This window comes from Dreissena polymorpha, chromosome 13, assembly GCF_020536995.1.
Source record: "Dreissena polymorpha isolate Duluth1 chromosome 13, UMN_Dpol_1.0, whole genome shotgun sequence".
In the NCBI taxonomy this organism is placed as follows: Eukaryota; Metazoa; Mollusca; class Bivalvia; order Myida; family Dreissenidae; genus Dreissena; species Dreissena polymorpha.
The window spans coordinates 73,948,020-73,970,208 of record NC_068367.1 but is presented as its reverse complement, the minus strand read 5'-3'; the positions used below and the strand labels follow the sequence as shown (position 1 = coordinate 73,970,208).

The following is a 22,189-nucleotide window of genomic DNA, read 5'->3' as shown; positions in this document are numbered from 1 at the left end:
ATTTAGACAAAAGAAACTAACTCTTTTTGAATAGTTTTATTGAAATTAAATTAAAGTTAAAAACTAAGTGAGAAAAAGATAATTTGCTCATGATGAGCAAATTCTACTATTTTATAATTTCTTCATCAAAGCCCATGGGCTACAATATTGTTAGACGGCGTTTTTACATGTAATAGAGAAAGCGTTAACTCATTTTCTAACAGTCGAACTGTACAGGACAATCATTTCTCTCTTCTTCCTTTTTTTCAGCACAATGGATGTTATATGCTGTACATGCAAATGCCACATGGAAATTAAAGTATTAAAAGAAGAATAAAACTCAAACTTAAAATTAGATACTTCAAATGGACGTTTTGTGAAGATTAAATAGAGAATATGTGTTTGTTTGCCATGAGATAAAGATACTGACTTGTGATATGAATATCGGTCATTTAAATACGTATCAGCTCGCAAGAAGCATACAGTCAATAATGTATTAAACAACCATCTTCAAGATCTCAAAAAGGTGTTCGTTAAGACGGATAGCAGCTTAAGACAGGACGATTGTCATGTAGGAAGCTCCGATATGAGCTTACAGCATGTATAGCATCCTATGTTAAGATGTTACCTGGTTTGACAATCATTCGTGCCATGCTTTAGAGGGGTTGTTTAAAACAAGATCGACTGTATTTGGCTAAAGGTGTGCTTTTGTGATACTGAAATTACCATAGTTGTTCAGTCCATATGTCCTAGCGTGTGTCTGTCTGTCAAGTTTGTGTTCCCTCTAGATGAAACACTTTTGGTTCTATCGAAATAATGTTTTTTTTTTCGTTTTTAAAGGGTAAACACATTACCAAATGACACATTTTGACCCTTCCAAATTCAAAGAGTTTAGTTTGCAATACATTTTTGATTTATGTAATTGATTCAGTAGAAATAAATGCGATAAGAGGAGAAATCGCTCATTTTAGCAATGTTTGTCTGCAAATAACCCGTATAATATAATTATTGTTTGGTTAAGGGTTAAACAATAATTTTACCATGATGAGTAAATTCACCTTACATCTTGTCCAATCCGATTTAAAATGAAGCATTTAAACGATACAGGGATATGTTCTTGTTATATCTATATACCACTACCTATGATATTTCAACAGCTGTGTTATATTATACACGCAGACAACCTAATTTGCAATTATTAGCATACTATATAACACATAAGGAGACATTTCTCATATAAGGAAAATCAAACTTGTTGCATTATTTTTAAAGATAATCAATAATATATGTATATTATGAAATTAAAAAAAAAGACAGAATTAAGACACATGTCATTATTAGCCTAATTATTAATAATCGACAAGGGTAAATGTTGAAATAATTCTAGTTGGTTTCAATCGAGAAAAATGCAGCCTTACAAGCTGACACTTTTTTGTGTCTCTAGACAAATGATATGATGTATGGTTATAATAAAGGTTCACACAAGTAATGGGTGAATTTTACGGAAACTACCTGCAAGCCTTATCTGATTTCATACTGATTTCTCCTTGCAAAATGCAAATTCTCCTTTTCAGTTGTCAAATCCCCTTTCTACTTTAGCTTTAGTAATTGTGTGTGCTCTAAAATAAAGAAGTTCTGTATTTTGAAGTTGAACATGAAGCATTTTCACTGTATTTAAATGTACTTTTTTGAGCAAGTTATTCTTTTGCTACAGTGTCAGTTCAGTGCAACACTAAGCAAAATATTGTTTAAACAGTACATATTTATATTTGTACTGGTCTATAAATAATATGGCATTTGGTTAGCCCTTTTCCGAATACAGAACTAATACAAACGCTTTCTAAAACCTTTGCTGGTAGACGACATCTGCAAACATCGAGACAAATGGTGTTTTGCTTAAGATAAAAAAAATATCATTGTCTCACTATTTCCACTTCATCTCCTGCAAAACTGAAAAAAATTAAAGCTGTGCAAATGAGTTTGACATCCTCCTTTGAAACACAATTAATTGGTTTGTCATTGAAAAGAATAACTAATCATTATAAACTAGTGTTTTATTTAAGAGTTATAGGCCCAGTATTAATTTTAATTATGTTATTAAAAATTTTACACTTTAAATCTGGGTATCATTCTCTTTATGGGAATAATAAATGGGATATCATATACATGGTAATATAAATAATTAATAACCTGTTGAACCGGGTTTGTTGACCTGCTTGGGGGTTTGGATATGGGGTAGGCAGCCATCTTCGAGAGGGATAACCACTATCCCAAAGTAGGTGATACCCACCGGGGATGATTTCCTGCTCAAAGATCTATCTTATCCCACAATTCTGTGATATGCGGCTATCATGTGAGGATCCTGGCCACCTAGCAACAACATCTATGACATTGTCTAAAGCATAAAAGGCACGCTGCACATTGATACTGTGGGAACCTTTTCTATTGACATAGATGTCCTCTTCCAAAGAGGGATCCATGATTCCACAACTCTCGGAAAATTTAAAATACCGAAAAATTCAGCTCTCTTGTTATCCAGGTTATGGAACGATTTCGGGAAGCGTACTTGCTCCCGGACCATGACTGGTGATATAAGCTCTTGAAGGACCTCTGTAATTACTTTTGAAACCGTTGGCTGACTGACCTAATGGAGGTCTCCATCATTGATTTGAAATTCTCTGGAGGCAAGAAAACGTAACGTTATCAGGATTTGTTCAACAGCAGGCTGGGTTTTATGTCTAGCAGTACAGGGACTTATACTTGTCCCTATCAACCCCTCTTGATAAACTATGCCTTCTTTATTCAGTCTGTATCATTTAATGAGTTCATGGTATGTTAATCCAGTTAATATGTCGAGGCGTGGTGGATGAAAATGCATTCCTGTATATGAAATAAATAATAAAACTGGGTTATGTTTTCAAAAGCTATCACTATTTGGTGTATGCATTACAAAATTATTTAACCTTTTCAATGTTTAAAGAAGTTTGCAGCAGAGTGCGCTTTAAATGCATCTTTATTGTTGAAAACAAACAAAGCAAATTCTTTTTAAAAAGCTGTTACATTGAAGTTGAAAACCTTGAGATGTAAGGATAAGTTAATTTATTCACCATGAGCAAATTCTCCTTTTATCTCACCGTTTTCAAATATCGTCTGCTTAAGAGGTTTGTGGAGGCGTTAGAAATATGAAAATTATTAAGAGTTGTTAAGAGTTAAAATTGTCCGTTCACTTTGAATATTGGTGAATTTAAACATAATTCATTTGAATACTTACATTATTTGGCTTAGCTCGATATTTTGTTTTTAAAACAACAACATTTTAACTGATTAACACCTTAACATAAAGAATACTTACGTATCGTTCTTCCATTGATGTCAAACCACACAGGGAAGTAGACAGTGTCATCGTTAGTTCGCAGTTTTGACTGGACGATCAAAACGATGAAAACAGGTTTAATAGCAAAGTATACATTTACCCCTGTTGTCAACAAATTGACGTCTGTCTCTCAAAGTTTGGAAGTACTCGGTGTAATCCGTGGTGTCTGAACTTAGGTACTGTCCGATATTGCTGCATTGAAGATCCAAAATAATTTCTGTAATGTATGTCCACAAAGCATAAATGGTATGCATGGGATCTTCATACATATATTATATTTTTGTTATGCATTCTCACCATAAATAAAATAGATTTTCGCGCATAATTAATGAAGTTGATTTTCCGGATAGATGTAAATATAAAAAAGATCGTTTTGATACAATAAAAATATACTCATCTGACAGCTAGTTGGAAAATTATTTCTTATTTAAAATCAGAAAAAATAGAGGACTTTCACAGCGGAATTATTTTTTTTCGTTTAAGCTTAAGCGTTTCAAGATGGCTGCTAATTAGTTTTTTAATTCTTAAAGTTAAGGGATAGCTACTGGAATACGGCCCAAGATCAAATTTTGAAATGTTAAATGTTTAACATTTAAACCGGAATAACCATTAAACATTTCAGATGAGAAATGGTTGTGTTCATCCGCCAGTCTTTTATTCAAAGCAAGTACCCATTTTCCAGCAACTTACATTCAATGCCATCAAACAGGTAATTAAACATTAAAACATATGAAAGCATTAAGGCAATTGGAACGGTAAATGTAAATTATTATTGATGCAAACAGATATAAAAGCGTGCCATACCTGACATATAAACCACTTATTATCACTAAAATATTTATGTACACAATTAGCAAAATAGAAACTACATTACAGAGGGAAATAGAACGAAAACATATTATTCTATGTTCACCGCATTAGAACGGTCAACACAGACATATTGGGGGTTCCCTCCCTCCACAAGTATTGACTTTGTATAATACTTTCGCTACAACTGTACCCACGATGGACATGCAATGGATGCATAATATTGTCCCAAGGCGTTATTTATACGATGTTATAACAACATATCTTTGTTAAACATTTACTTACATGAGCAATGATAAATCACTGATTCTATCGGTGAAAAAGTACAGTTACAATTATCGATACATCCACTGTTTATCGGGAAATAACGTATTTTTGACCTCATTAAACAATGCACGTAATTATTTCCGCTAAAATCTGAAATTTAGGTCTGCAAAAATGTTTTGAAATAGGGAAAAAGCATTTCAAAGAAAACAATAGTTTAAGGACATTATAAGTTTTAACCCACTAGGAAAAAAAGAAAATACATATTTTAAATGTCTGCTATGCCTTAACTAAAGTATTTATTTCTCTGCTAACTCTCGAAGTAATCTACTGAATCCAACGACTATCCTATGTTTAAACGTGACTTCATCACGTTAACACGTTCAATTCAATAAACCAATTAAATATGAATGCACGCTTACATTTAGGGACGCTTTATATGTTTCATGCAACGTTATGTCATTTTTTATGTTGTTATACAGATGGTCTCAGCAATACTACACCTACTTCCACCGCTACTACACTACCAGCGAAAACTGGTATGGTTTCCTATTTACTCAGAATCAAATTTCTTCCAAGCAATGGCAGTTGAACTTTACTAAATGAACTATTAAAACAGGCGAATGTACATGTCCGTAATATGAACTTCAAATCTGAAAAAGCGACATTTTCGTTACATATTTCAACATTTATTTCGGCTACATTTTCCATATAACAGGAATCACAACCATTCATCCGACCATAGGTGAGAATCGGAAAACACACGCGACGGATGTATTGTCCAAATGCTTAAAGGCATTATCGCATATTGCACTATTATTCTAACTGCGCTTGGTTTGTGATTTTAGCGCCAATTAACCGGTTCTAACCACCAATGTTGGTCATCTGGCGTTTTGCAACGGAAACTTTTTTATTCATTTTTTTTTGTGTGTTTGCTATATACAGTGTTGGGCTGTGCCTTCTAACTTGACACAAGGTGACTTTTTGACAATTATTTATGACCATTTGCTTCTAAATTCTATCTTAACTTTGCGTATATTTCAGGTGCGTCATAACCACTAACATTTTGCAACATTTACGAGAGATGGTTTAGATTTATGGAGAATTTTTAAGGACCCAGTTTTAAAAATGAAGTTCCACCTATATGTTAGCGCGCTTTGTGGGTTGATCCATTAGAAAACACATTGAGCATATTTGCTATCGACTAATCAATGGCTTACTGAACCGTTTCCTTTGCATGAGGTGTATCGATCATCACTGACAAGGGTAAATGTAGTGTGGACACAGCAGAGTGCAATTAAAAAGCATATTTATTTACATAATTTGAAGTTTTTGGTTCAATAAAGAAGGTTCGAACTTATCAATTAAAACTATAACTAGCATCAATAATTCAGCAAAAATGTCAGACATTCTACTCCAGGTGGCTCATGTGTCGATTCCCAACAGTTAAACTAAGCTAAATAGGTTCAACTTATGTACTGGCATTATCCTCCTTTGCGTACTACATCGCGAAAGAGAAATGCCCCAGGCACTTTGGCTTCTGCACTCCCGGGGGCGTTGCGACTATAATTAACTACGGAGCGCCAATCCACAATGACACACGACCAAGAAAACACGTTCACTGTATCTGCCTCCACTTCAGGTGAGTACAGTAGGGTATATCGCCGTTTTGAGTGCAAACGTAGAAGCCGTACTAGCGCAACATTGTGAATAGAAATTAAACATATTTATATTTCCATGTCAAAAAGGAATATGCATTAAGCAAGTACAATTATACGAGGCTTCCAATTTTGTCAAAGTTACTTCTAGTAATATGAGAAAGGTAAGACAGTTTTCTTGATGTTGTACGATCTTGCAGATAACGAACAACAGACAACGTGTGATATGCTGCTATAGCTACCTTAGTAGATATATACTTTCTTCGGGCGTGCGTATTATCCGAAAATTTTAGCCAGCTCCGGTTGCGTTGACACGAAGGATATGGACTTCTCGTGCAGTCACTCGGCGTCTCTGGGTTTTTGAGGCAACCAAAGTTCATTATTTGGCTATCATGTTGCCGTCTTGATATGCCCCAACACGTGCGGTTTCTGTACAAATTGAACATCTATCCATATATACATGAATACATTTCTTGTTGAATGTGTAAACTTGTGATTTCATAATATAATTATATGAGTTTAATAGACTCGTTATATGTCCTTTACATTAACTAAAACTTTCCTAGCCCTAAAAAATCTTATTGCTGTTGGATTTTTTTTATTTAAAATTCATTTTACTAAAATGCAATGACATTCAATATAATAGTCAAACTTTATAAAGCCAGTTTGCTGATGGACATTGGTCCGTTTTAGGTCAACGTATACGTACACTTTTCATTTGTAAAAGAAACATTTAAAATTGCTACCAAAAGAAGTCGATTAAAATCCCATAAACACTCAATATTTCGTACAATATTTTGAACGATAAAGTTAACCCATAAAAAGCCATAGCCAAAACTTCAACGCTAGATGTGGTCTGGTAACAAAGATTTAACGCGATACAAAATGCTCGTAATTAGTTTTTGTGTCACAATATATTCCATGTGAATTTCCGGCTACGATATCCGAACATTTACGAGCGAACGCGAGATTGGCTTTGAAAGAATGACTTTGTTCATGAATACGCCGTTCTTCCGAAACCAGTCTCGCGTTTGCTCTGCCGTCATCATGGAGGCGAAGCTTTAATGCAGGTCCACTTATCCTGCTTGAACGAGAAGTGAGGGCAGGTCGATACAAAAGATCGTTTGTATAAGCCCTTTGAAGTGATATACATATTGGAAAAAACGTATTCAAAGGAACGGAGTGTTATGATGATACTTTTTATGTAAGTGCCCCAATAACGGTTCCTGCTGTTTAGTATTCTTACAGTGTTGACTAATATGAAAGGTACTGGTATGCCCTGTTGTTGAATTTGTTCATAATTGTTTCGGTATATAAATGTGCAGCAATTTACTCCAAAAGCATTGTAGTTTTAATAATAAAGAATAGCATTTAATTATGCTTTAATTTAAGTGACGTTATTTTGTATTTACTGTAAAATGTGTTGTGAATATCTCTATGCCAAATCTGAGGTTTGAAGTTTTTTTAACCGTGTTTTTTCCACACAACGCTTAGCATAGACCGTATACATATTTGTGTGCTTGTTGTTATTCGTGCATTGCGTCTAGCGCAATTATTGTGTATAACACTGCTTGGAAATTGATTCCTAGTAATAACAAGGGGCCCACATGCTATTATAAGTTTTCTCTGTTGATGGCTCAGCTGAAGTTTCACTAAAAGTTCACTGCAGATTTGCCTGTTCCGTGATTGATTTTTTCCTGCCAAGTCGCACACCACTAGTATGGTCTTACAGCCTGTTTGATATTTCACGTTATGTTTCCTCTACTACAGACACCGTTACACCAAATTCGTAGCAGTGTATGCATCATATGCAATTTCGGTAACCACATATCACTCTAGCTAACGTATTTAGTAAGCGCACGGCACAGCCGCTTCAAGAAATATTTCTTCATCAAGTGACACTCCAGAACATGTTCATAACACACCAAACTAATTACGTCATTTTACATATCTGTTTCGAGGATTTGCATGCAGAAATGCACAGAACATAGTCTCATATAAATTTTAAAACCAGTTTTAGCCAAGTAATTTGAAATTTGAAATAATATTTTCTGGACATTCGATAGGACAATATTTCACCTTTAAAACGATTTATTTTACTGATATAACGGGAGACGATTGTGATTTTCTTGGTGACAAAAGGAAGACTCAAACTCAAAATTCGCCGGAAATCAACGTAGTTTATCTGATAATTGTGTTTGTTCCACAAGCTTAACAATGTAAACTCTAAAGTATGGAATGTAATGATAAGCAAACGGACAATAACGAAAAAATGAACTACAAAGAACATGGTTATACAAGTTATGGTATTTTTTGCAGGATAAATGCTTACAGTCATAGTATTAAACTTGCCAAGTCAGAAGTGTTGAGTGGCAATTGGTTCGAGTTCGATATCGGTGGACTACTTCTTTTATTTAAAGTGATGTTTGAGAATTCTAAATTTGAGTTGCATCTCAATTGTCACCAATAAATCATAGATACGATAGTTAATGTATCACGAAGAGTACATCATTATAAAGGCGAACGATATTATTTTTCATATTTAGAAATGTGAAGAAAATATTTTTTTCATAACTCAAATGACGCGACTGTAAAGTAAGTTTTAACTTTTGCTTAGTGAAGATTGTTCTTCTTTCATATGCATTAACTCTAATATTTCAAGATAGTAAAGAGCACATGGTTGAATAGTTGCCATACTTATTGAAACAAATATACTGGCACATTGTGAACGAGTTGACACCTACTGTATTATTTAAATAAAATTAGTTTTCTTTGCTCAAGAACAGTTTGTACAACGTTAAATTTTGAGAAACCTCGTATTATAACAATAGTCGAATTTTATGTATTATCTGTTTTGCATAGGGTTCGTAATTTAACTTTATTGCATTTTTGTCGAGTTTGCTTATTCTTATAAGACTAATATGAACGAGATAATGTCAGTGTATACTAAACAATGAAGAGCGAATATTATTGTCAAGGACATAGCAATTGTATGCTTATGAGCAATAACGGACGAGCATTGACAAAACGATCGATTTACATTTGCAGGTGTTGCATTCGTTTGAAAATTTCCGTTACTTTGTATAATCACGATTGTTCTAGACGACGTCGACATGACCCCTTTAACTTTTAAATGGTTGACGCATATTGATTTAGAGATATGAATTTATATCAATTTCAACTAGTTTGCTTCTTCAGTCTGCTGTAGACACCAGACAGAAATGATTTTAGGACTTATCAATCTTCTGTACCTGACATTGCGTAAGCCAATTTGCTTATAATGTTTGCATATAATGTTGTTTGCCTTTGTCTTCTGTCGACTTCGTAAAAAACTGAACTGGATATGCAAATGACGCAATACAATCAATATTTAATGTGTACATTGTTTAACGATAAACACATGATATTGTAAGTATTAATTCATTGTGAATAGCACAAGTATTTTTTAAAGTAATGACATGATGGACCTATTTAGAATTTTATTAAGTCACGCAATGTTTCGCTGCGGAGAGTGTATGTTTTGACTAGTCTGCGCGATTGCAAAGGGTCGTCTCGAGCTACGCTGGCTCCATGAGGCATAATTCCAACTTTAGCATGACGCGGATCATATTGAATGTTGTAAAACATGTTGTTTGTTGCGTTCAAATACATTATTAACACATGGTACGATTTTCAATTGTGATATTCGTGAACTGTGTTTGAATAGCCTTCCAACATGAAGTATTTGTTATAAAAACTGTTATAATTCTTAAAATAGTTATCATACTGTATACGGTTTCACACAAATGTAACAGTATACGATTGTTGATGGAACAATGAAACGTATCAATATAAGAACTTAATACTCAGGTTTACAACTGGAAATTAAAATAGTTTTGAAAAGAATGTGTTTAAAAGCTGCCACTTATTTTACTTGATGACATGTATTTAATATCACATATAATGCACATACACTGATACACTGAATTAGTTGACTTTCCTTGATTTGTCTTTAAATCTCGAAATGCATTCAGTACGATTTTAACAAGGACTTCAAATATAGCACTCTATTACAAAGACGCGTCTGGCGGATTGCTTCACCACTAGTCGAAACTGTGAAATCCAGTTATGAGACTATTGCTCAAATGACAAACAAGTGGCTTTAACATGATTGCACATTTTGGGCATTTTTTCTTTAGCTTCTGACAAGGAAGAGTTCTAAACAAAAATTTAGCGTCAGTTAAAAACGTTGTGCACTTTATTTAGAAGAACACTGTTTTAGTTTAAGAAATTCAGTGATTGTAAACGTGATATTATTGTTTACAATAAAGCTTTATTAAATTGGCTCATAACTGATCTCCTAAAGTGTTTGGCTGTTAATTTAAAATAAAACATAATTTAAACATTTATTGTTTCACAATAAACAATACAGATCATTAACAGACAGGCACGACGCTAAAAATGATTTATGATGTAACCTACCTACAACTGGTGCATTCTTGATTCGATTTTTTATGTAAAGAGCTTGTTTTCAAATTTAAGTTGAATACGCTCGTTATTTCTTTTTGTGAATAAATATAGCATTCTGATCATAGTATTCAATCATTTGAACAGTTTATAAATATGCTCACATGTCGCATTTATGTCTATATTTCAACTTTACTTAAACTATAAATCAAGTTTATGCAAGAGTTATTGGTATACAATAAATCATTGTGGTAAGATTGGAATCCCTAAAAACCAAGAAAATTTGCGAAATAATATTTTCACTCAACGTTCCTGTTGCATGTAATTATCGCAATAAATCTAAGTCAGGCACATATAATGCAGCTACATTGAAAGCATTTGACTTCTAAATTACTAGATACGCTATGTATGTCATCATTTTTCGTTAACTTCTTTCGATGTAGATTTTTATTTAAAGACAGAACTTAGTGTTTTTTCCATATTAAAAAGCACGAGCATTTCTGCCCACTCAAAATTTCAAACATATTGCGTATTTGACATTTAAACGAGCAATAGTTGTAGTATACTTTTTTCGGCATAGCTGTATACGCCAGCTTTTCACCTAACCTGACCTTTAAAATTCAAATAAAATTTCCCGCGGCTAGGTCAGAATGAATACACTTCATTTATCCCATAGGCTGATTTGAGCATACCGACAGAACATGTCCGCGTCTGTGTAACACTGTTTTACTGCGTGTTCAGCATGAAACAATTTTATCTCTAATGAAAAGGCTTAATAGATAAAACAGTTTTACACTCAATCTCATCATCAATACAGTTTGTGCGTGCACCTTTTATTTTCAGAGGATTGCTAGCGCGTTAGCGTTTTTACTTAAAGGCTATGTTCTCATATTTAGTACTGACTTCCATATTTCTGTCAACATGTTAACATGTAAAAGTATACAGAGCAGTGGATGCGTGGCCTCACTTTAATGTATGCATTTCAACCCGCGAGGTATAATGCAGGGTCAGTTCGCGGCCAGTGTTGTGAATGTCAGAGTTTATTTACAGGTCATCGCTGCGTCTTCACGACTACCTTATGTGCTGACCTGAGTTCGTGGCCAGTAAAATAATCGTTATATAATAAAGACACTATCGCGTGAACTAGGTGAACTTGAATTTTCTTTAGACCAGAAAGATGTTCAATGAAGATATTCAGCGATATATTTATGGTATGTCAATAATAGATTCTTTATGTGTTTTCAACAATAGCATGATAAATATTATTTTTAATTAATTAAACAAGAATTATTCCACCATATTTACTAATGTATAAAGCATGAGCGCGATGGTTCTCGATACTGTTAATAATCGAATCAAATAGCAAGCCCGAAAAAACACTAAAACAGGTTTGTTCGAAGAACGCGCGTATAAATATTTAAAATATGTACGGATACTTCGCGTATGGCCGGTTGACTCATATGTTTTAATTTCACTTCCATTCTTCTTTGGTTTTCTGTTTTGTATCTTAGGGTTTATGACCAGCAATATGTAATAATGTAAAATAAGCCGAGAAAACTCCGCGTAACATCTCGTACTGCATGTGATGCAGCTAAGAACTGCACAAAAACAGACATTCGCTATCCTTGATCTCATTTATTGAACCTTGCACAAACTCAAACCACAATCAACACCGTATATCTTTTTAAAAGATATTTCTTGTTTTACAAAACAACGATTATACGAGTTGTCAATTGTATGGATATCACATCGGGGTCAAAGGGTGCTATTTATGTTTTAACCGACATTCTTCTATCGAACGATGCCAATGCCATTATAATGCATCATGTGTATTGCACTTGGGGCGTTTCAAAGATAGCGCAATCAGTTGTTGAAAGCGATAAGAATCTACAAATTGATAGTTTAAAAAGTAGAATGTGTAAACATGTGTCTTGAAACAAATTATACTGATTTGAAAATGCAAATGATTTCACGATTAGGACACAGCTAATACAAATCTCCGCCAACTATTTACTATTATCACTGTAATTGAATAATATTATTACAAGAAAATTATCTGAAATATGATGCACTATTTGATACACAGTGTATATCACAATTCAAATTCGATAAAAAAGGAATCGTTTCAGGATTTTTCTGTATCGTATCATGGTGGTAACCGGAGAAGCGTTTTACTTTATGGTCAATTAAAACCGCAGTAGGTCGTGCTTTTTTGTTTATAAGAACATTATGTCCAAAATATACAATAAGACGCGTGAGTAAAAACTGCTGCTTTTTTCAAACCGAGTGCTATATGTTGTGTAAATTACGTTTATACTACTTTAATCCTATATGTTGCAAAGTATGTAAAACAATTTAAGTACTTTAGAATGACCCACTGGATATTCGTAGTTTAATTATGTACAGTATTATCTTAAAGTCAAAATAACATAACTAAAGATACTCTTTTTTTGAATGACAATGCTGTTATATTTCATTTATTGTAATGTGTTTTCTGCATTTTATACAATACCATATACAAAGCTTGATTATACTGCAGTTACATGGAAAAACATGTACACAATTAAGTAATTAACTCCCATTAAATTTATATTCCTTTCTAGTATTATTCCCCACGATCAGATGATGTATCGCAAACATGATCGATGCTTTTCCTCAAAATCATTTTCATTTCGTTCCTCTTTATACTTTCTACATGCCTGAAATTATTTTAATATTTACAATCTAGATGTTATTTCATATGACTCCAACACGGTGTCATACAACTGTTCCATTAGTAAAGATAAAGGTGACAATAAACCAAATTTGAGCGATCGTCTAAGGAGGTCATTTTAAGTTTATTATCCATGACATTTAGACACCAGGTTCTTTCCTTGAGACAAGCAGTCGGCGTTTGGTGTACAACCTTATCTAGTACATTATTTGGTAAGACTAACGTAATGAAATTCGGACACTTGTGAAGTCGCATATAAGTGTTACGTAAATTTAAGATATCGGGACACAATAAAATGTTAATTAACACAATTTATCATTACCATTGATTTCATATTAAGAAATATCATAAATGAACATATTTTACGGAAAGATAAATTTTCTGAAACAATGCGAACACTTTATATAAACATGTGTGTTGAAGTTTTGATTCTTATATTTGAATCAGTCGGGACACGTATACTTTACAGAACGCGTTAATTAATACTAATTCTCGGGAATGCCTCTTATCACTTATTCTGTAAGGGAATATTTTATATAAGGAATGATTGAATCTTTAATACAGTAATGATCAAACATTTACAGATTAAAGACGGCAATAAAACTTACATAATAACAATTGGCTATGTTTCTTTTGTCAACAATAAGTTTCAACTTTTAACATAATCACAATTTGCTATGTTTCTATTGTCAACAATGATTTTCAACTTTTGACATAATCACAATTTGCTATGTTGCTTTTGTCAGCAATGCGTTTTAACTTTTAAACTAAGAATGTTTAAATGAAGTATTTAAAGCATATCCTTATAAACAAAATTAAGTTAACAAATGTATTAATCTTATATTGACACATTAAACTACATGTTGATATTTTATTGACCATTTATGCATTAAACATGATAACGCCTCTAAAAACACAATTTTAACTTTTTGTATCGATGGAAGCAACATCTTTAGCACCGGATGTCGAGAATGTTTAATATATATATATATATATATATTTCAAGATCATAGACGAGTGACTAATGTTCTTCTGTTTGCAGTTAAAACATACACACAGTTGACCTTCAGTTTCATTACCAACAAAGAAAACTTATTATACAATGTGGTTCTTTATTTATGGAAAAGTGCATAATGACGAGGTCTTAAACGCGCGTAGTAGACAAACACATTGTTAAAAAACAAAGTCCCACAAACCAAAACTAAACTGAGGTTTCTCACTCGCAACGATCAATGTATGTTTCATTGAGAAGGGTCAATTAGTTGCTAAATACATTGTTCTTTTTCATGGTGCTTTACGTGCAAAACACTGAACGTGTTTTTGTTTCACTTAAATGTAAAACAGTGTGTTTTTATTGCAGCAAATACATTTGCAATATTTCATTTTATACGCAAGTTAGTTTTTGGGGCGATTGGCTTCTGCAATTCGCCCCATAGGTAACATAATATACGTATATTGAAGAATGTAGTCCGTTACTGCATTTAACCACTTGCATCCAGATTCTTCATTCGCAAACAATATATCTCCGATGAGCGTTTTCCATTCATGTCAACGACTTTTCACTGTGGCATTAGCACACGAGTAACAAGCAGTGTTATGATGATACTTTTTATGTAAGTGCCCCAATAACGGTTCCTTCTGTTTAGTATTCTTACAGTGTTGACTAATATGAAAGGTACTGGTATGCCCTGTTGTTGAATATGTTCATAATTGTTTCGGTATAAAAATATGCAGCAATGTACTCCAGATGCATTCTATTTTTAATAATAAAGCATAGCATTTCATTTTGCTTTAATTCAAGTGGCGTTAACTTTTATTTACTGTAAAATGTTTTGTGAGTAACTCTATGCAAAATGTGAAGTTCAAGTTTTTTTTTAAACCGTTTTTTTTCTCCACAAAACGCTTTGCATAGACCGTTTACATATTTTATGCTTCTTGTTATTTGAGCGTTGCGTCTAGTACAATTATTTTGTATAAGACTCGCTGGAAAGGGGTTCCTTGTTATAAAAAGAGGCCCACTTGCTATAATAAGGTTTCTCTACTGATTGAGCAGCTGAAGTTTCACTGAAAGTTCACTGAAGATTTGCCTGTTCCGTGATTTTTTCTGCCTGGGCGCACATCACTGGTATGGTCTAACAGCCTGTTTTATATTTCACGTTATGTTTTGCTCTACAGACACTGTTACACCACACTTGTAGCATTGTATGCAGCATATGCGCTTGCGGTGTCCACATATCACTCTAGCTAACGTGCGAGCACGGCACTGTCGCTTCAAGAAATATCTCTTCATCAAGTAACAGACCAGTACAAGTTCATAATAGACAGACAAACATACAGATTTTCTATCGAGACTGATACAAAGTACATCGTCTATATATATGCAATCGCACATATATATATACATTTTTACATTTGATAGGACAATATCTCACCTTTAAAACCATTCATTTTACTGATATAACGGGCAACGATTGTGATTTTCTTGGTGACAAAGGAAGACTCAAAATTCGCCGGAAATCAGCGGAGTTTATCTCATATTTGTGTTTTATTCACAAGCTTAACAATGTTAACTCTATAGTATGGAATGCAATAATAAACAAACCGACAATAACGAAACAATGAAATACAAATAATATGGTTGTAAAAGTAAGGGTATTTTTGGCATCATTTTTACTCATTATGTCCGTCCCTTGAGAGGATAAATGCTTACAGTCATAGTAACTTGTCCAGTAAGAAGTTTTGAGTGGCAATGTGTTCGAGTCCGATATCGGTGGACTCCTTGTTTTATTTCAAGAGATGTTGTAGAATTCTGAATTTGAGTTGCATCCCAATTGTCACCAATAAATCAAGCATACGGTACTTAATGTATCACGAAGAGTACATCATTGTAAAGGCGAAAGATATTCTTGTCATTTTAAGAAATGTGAAGAAAATATTCGTATGTTCCCCCAGTCTATACTTGGGGACATATTGTTTTTGCCCTGTCTGTTTGTTATTTTGTTTGTTTGCGGCAAATTTTAACATTTGACATAACTGTTGCAATATTGAAGATAGCAACTTGATATTTTGCATGCATTTGCATCTCATGTAGCTGCACATTTTTGTGGTGAAAGCTCAAGGTCAAGGTCATCCTTCAAGGTCAAAGGTCAAATATATGAGGGGACATATTGTTTCACAAACATATCTTGTTTCATAACTAAAATTACGCGACTGTAAAGTAGGTTTTAACTTCTGCTTAGTGAAGATTGTTTTTTCTTTCATATGCGGTAAAACGAATATTTCCTGATAGTGAAGAGCACATGGGTAAACAGTTACTATACTTATTGAAAGAAATATTATGGCAAAGTTTTAACAAGTTGAAACCTACTGTATTATATAAATAAATTTTGTTTACGTTGCTCTAGAACATTGTGTATAACGTTAAATTTTGAGTTACCTCGTCTAATAACAATAGTCGAATTTTATGTATTGACTGTTTTGCACAGGCAGCTGGTCATTTAACTTAACTGATTTTGAGTTTGTTCATTGTTATAAGTTTAATATGACCGAGATAATGTCCATGTATAATAAACAATGGAGAGTGAATATGATTGTCAAGGACATATAACTTGTATGCTGATAAGCAATGACAAACGAGCATTGACAAAACGAGTGATTTACATGTGCATGTTATGCGTGCGTTTGCACAGTCCCGTTATCTGTATAATCACGATCTTGTACACTGCATCGACAGTTCCCCTATCCCTCTAAATGAGTTGACACATATTGGTTTAGATGCATGCATTGATAAGAAGAGCAACAAGTTTGCTTCTTCAGTCGGCTGTAGACACCAGACAGAAATGATTACGGGACTTATCATTGTTCTGCACCTGACATTGCGTAAGCTAATTTGCCTTTAATTTGTGCATATAATGTTGTTTTCCTATTTCTTATGTCAACTTCGTAAAAAACTGCACTGGATATGCACATTGTGTAATGCAATCGATATTAAATGTATTATGCTACATATTATATCGCAGTATTAATGTATACATTTTACAACGATACACATATTATATTGTAACTGTTAATTAATTGGAATAGTGAATTTTACAATAAGCATGTTTTTAAGAAATGACACGGTGGACTTCTTTTAGCTTGTATTAAGTCACGCAATGTTTCGCTGCCACCTCAGCGGAGAGCGTAGGTTGTGACTAGTCTGAGCGATAGTAAAGGCTCGTCTAGATCTACGCTGGCTCTATGTGGCATACGTCCAACTTTAGCATAACGGGGATCATATTAAATGTTGTAAAACAGTTTGTTTGTTGCGTTCAAATACAGTACTAACACATGGTAAGATTTTCAAATGTGATACTGTGTTTAAAAGGCTTATAAAATTAATGTTATATTTCTTAAAATATATATCTTATTGTATATGGTAACACTATTTGATTGTTGATGGAACATTGAAACGTATCAATATGTTTACTTAATACTTAGGTTTACATTGACAACTGGAAATTAAAATAGTTTTGTATAAAATGTGTTTAAATTCTGCCACTTATTATACTATATGACATGTATTTAATATGACAAATAACGAACCTACATGGATATACTGAATATGTTGACTTTGTATTGAGTTGTCTTTAACACTCGAAATGTATTCAGTTCGTATTTCAACAAGGGCTTCAACTATTGCAAGACCTGTTTGCCGGATTGCTGTACCACTAGTTGAAACTGTGCAATCTAGTTATGCATCTAGAGCTCAAATGACAAAAGCTAAAGTTTTCGACGTTATAAATAATATAACAAAACAAATTGACGATTGTTAAGCAATTATTGACAAGTGTAAAGAAAAATCTCATTATAATAAAGTTTGGGTAAAGTGTGGGTACAATTCATGCTCCAACGAAAGTTTCTTGTAATCATAGCGAGTTTTCCGACCGACCCGAATTTGTTACTGCCGACCATAAATTATTGTTTTGGAATTGCAGGATGAGTAATGGAATCTTTTTATATTCGACCTTATTTGAAATATAATAACTTTTATATCATACTATTTTTTATTCATGTTTACAATAATTTGAACAAATTATAGAGATATATGCGTTTTAATGTTTTAGAATTTAGTTTTTATCATTTCTATCAGTGTGTGTTCTGTTATATTTAGTCAATGATGTTATAAGGTTAAAAAGGAAAAACACAAACTAATACAAACGTTGAAAAGAGATTTGGAAGATGCTTGACTTTGAATATCATAGGTACAGTGGGTAATAGCTTTTTTTTAAGAAATGCAGTGGTTGTTCACGTAATGTTATTGTTTTATTAAATAAGCTCATAATGGATCTCCTGAATTGTTCACCTGTTTATTTGAAACATAACGTTAACAATAATTTATTCACAATAAAAAAACAACAGATCATTAACAGGCAGACACGACGCTCAGAAATGCTTTATTTTTATGTGTTCAGACGACACACAGGAACAATAGTTTTTTCAAACCATGAACATTAAAGCGCGCAGTGATTGTTGAGATTTGTATTTGGAATATGAACACCATGTCTTACTGCATCTCATTTATAGCATAAGTATTTACGCCTGATGATTTTACGTTGACTTTTACATTTATCGTGTATACTCTTTATAGCATTAAATGGTAAATCTTGTTTACTCGAAACCACACGCAACATACAAACAAACAAAATCAAACGCAAATACAAACGTTTTCAGTGATCATCGGGGTGCATGGGCAGCATGGGACGATTTTCTGTAAGACATGTCACTCGGTGGATGACCCGGCCAAATGTCACGCGATCGAGTCATGCAGAGGAGGGGTACGTTGAATTGACCGCTTGCAATTTAAATTAAATTTTTAGACCATCAGATTTCGTTTGATTAAAAGATGGGCCTTGTAACAAACTCAAACAGTGTTATTAGCTACACTTACTGATTGGACTGCTGGTTAGATTATCTAACGTCCTGTAATTAACTAAGGAGTTGAGATCAATAATTTTCGCCCATGCATAGAAGTCAAATCGCTGGAATAGCCTGAAAAGTACAATACAAAATAACTGGACTGGAATAGGTTTGATGTAATATCTATGCTCTAATACACCTTCGAGTGTGAATTTCTGAAGAATGAGAATCTGTTGTTTTTCAGATGTAAAAAGCTCAGTACATGATCTTATTTAAGGGAACAAACAAAGTGTCTTTATGCAGATGTTTCATGATAGCGTTCCTCTAAAAAACATTAAGGGAACATTTAGGAGATGGTGGCTATAAAAAATAGTTGTGTATTTAATGAATTATTCTGGTTAAACTTATAATATGCGTTTATCACCATATTTTATTTGAATCATTCACATTTAAACTCAAACATATAGTTTTCGTTCAGCTGAAAAAAAACTTCGCATGTAATCCGGCATAAGGAATTACATCACACCTTTCTTCATTGTGTATTCGGAATAGATGAATAACCAAAAATTGCACTCATTATGTGCGTTGTTGTGTTGTGTTTCATGCTTTTATCCATTGACGTTTGCATATAAGACCATTTCATTCTGTCATAAATTATAATTGAAAACAAAAGATTGAGCAAGCTCATAGTTCCTTGCATTCGATATACCGGATATAAAAAATGCAAGCTCCCTTCTTAAACAAGAGCATGCGCGAATCTACCAAATAAACAGTCGTGCGATTTTAAAAATATAAAAATATAAACGGCACTTTCATTAAACCGCCCTTGAAACAACGTTTTAGTATTCGATAAATCAAATTGACAATATACAAAACCATTTTTATCAGTGAAACGAGCATCTTAACGGACTTGGCAAGTGCGTCCTTTAAAAATATGTAAGCAATTCCTGTTTTTGTTTTACAATTAGGATTCACATTCGTTCAACATACCTACTCCGGGAAAAAATAGATTGTGGAATTAATCACTTATTAAAGGATATAAACTAAGCTGACACAAAATTTAAAATCCTTTTAAAATCATGAAAATATGTACGGAATATTTAGCTAGTCAATTGTTCCATGTGTTTTTATCAGTCGAGTGGCTTGTGTGATGACATATCTGACGAGAGGCGGAGCCTGGAGTGTGATACGAAATAGCGCAAGCCACGAGACTGATTAACCAAGAATGCTCTTATAATTTTCTGCATTCAAATTGACGTCATTAAAAGTAGACCGGCTAGTATGTTAATGCGGAAATTGAAAACCAGCGAGTAGCATAATATGGAATTATTTCTGTGCAGTTGTATTTGACCGATTGATACAACTTGTACTTTGGGGAAAATAAAGCAGGTATATAATAAATGATTTTATCATTTGAATACGACAAGCATTGTGAATAAACAGATCGTCTTTGTTTGTACCGATATATTATATGTTTGTCCCCAATGTTAAGGAAATCCGGCTAACAACCATTGTACCAACTTAATAGTATTTCCACTTAGGTTGAATTACGATATGTTGTACATTTTACCTCGTTCTGTTTTGCAGTACTGTGCGATGGAAGTCCACCAACTGAATGGTGTCCGCACATACACATTTTCCTGCAAAGACCACCACGTACGCACTTTTTATATCATGTGCTGTTTTTGCGTTTTTGTATGTTCACATCATAGATCATTAAACCGAAGACCTCTGTTACCTAGTTTTGGTAATTAGTAACTTTTTGTAATATCCTATATATGTACTAATATACACTTCATAGATATAAACACCACTAATGTTTACTTGTGATGTATACAATATGCACTTGTATATATATATACATCAGGAAATAAAGGATAATTAACATTTGTCTTTCAATTTATAAATGACTATTTACTATAATACTCACATAACGTTTCCAGTATTTTCGCCCTTTTTCTTAGCCACAGTTCAGGCAGATTTTACAGTTTACACAAATCATCCTCATGTTAATACCCTCACCTTATTTTAGCGGGTAAGCGACTTGAAAAGGTGTCTAATTTAACCATTTACCACTTAGATAAATATGTTCACGCATTTGTAGTGCCTTAAAAAGTTATATTTAATATAAGACCTTTCTAACTCGATTCAAGCTTTTAATGCTTCATTTCCGACCCTTAGATACTGTGAGTTACTCGAAGGTTGTTTTATGCTGTTTGCGTATGGCCATTTCACTTTGTTTCGAAGTGGGAAAGGGTTAACTGAGTATTTACATTTACACAGTGAAGCTGTTTAAGTGCGAGCCATTTATCCATATGTATCTTAATTATCAATGTCATGCTGACAATTCACGAGTCAATCGAAGATTTTACTTCAAGCATTGGAAAAAAGTATGTCCATTGCAATTAATAGAAATCAGTACCAATGAACATATGTTTGAGTAAGAACTTAACAATTTCCTTCACAATACAACCAGTTCTTTAAGCAAAGTAAACAGGAAAAACTTAAAGACTATAATATTATAGAATGGAATCCTTTAATCAAAGTATTTGGTGTCAAAATAAAGCAACCACCATGCATTGAATTTTTTCTGACCTCCAAAAAGTTTTTTGCTTTCATAGTTTAGAAATGATATTGGTATATTGCTAATAACATTTCTCGGAAGTTTATAGCGTGTGATTTTCGACCTTGACGTCATTGTTGTAATCAATAAGCGGTCTCGTGGTCTTTAAAATAACAAGTATTGGTTAGTCCCAGGACCCTGATTAAGAGGTTTGCTATTTTCCTAAGGATTATACGATCGTTTGTAATATAAATATGAATCCAGAATACAAAGCAAGTTGATTATTCCAAGAATATGAATCGATCGAATAGATAGTGTCATGCGATGTTACAAGTGTGATGCAAAATAAAACTGGTCAAGAAATTAAATGTGTTATTATAACAATCAAATATTGTAATATGTCTTTATTATATACATTTACACACAGTAACTTTCGGTCAGTTTGGTGCATTTGATTATTTTCATCATATAACTGTATTTTGTGCTGA

The 22,189-nt window shown here is 33.3% G+C and overlaps 1 protein-coding gene across 4 annotated transcripts in view; it reads left to right on the top strand.

The window, feature by feature from the left end:
- LOC127856143 (T-cell immunoglobulin and mucin domain-containing protein 2-like) overlaps nucleotides 1-22,189 on the top strand; it is a 77,599-nt gene that overhangs the window by 42,753 nt on the left and 12,657 nt on the right. The window contains exons 1-3 of one of the 4 annotated variants that reach the window (XM_052392174.1): nucleotides 9,208-9,342; nucleotides 18,953-19,056; nucleotides 20,726-20,794. The exons of 2 other annotated variants lie outside the window; for them this stretch is intronic. In XM_052392174.1, the coding sequence (XP_052248134.1) occupies nucleotides 9,303-9,342; nucleotides 18,953-19,056; nucleotides 20,726-20,794 (213 nt within the window). In that variant the 5' untranslated portion in view covers nucleotides 9,208-9,302. Of the gene's footprint in view, nucleotides 1-9,207; nucleotides 9,343-16,958; nucleotides 17,120-18,952; nucleotides 19,057-20,725; nucleotides 20,795-22,189 lie in introns of those variants that run through there. One more of the 4 variants, XM_052392173.1, reaches the window with a different exon arrangement.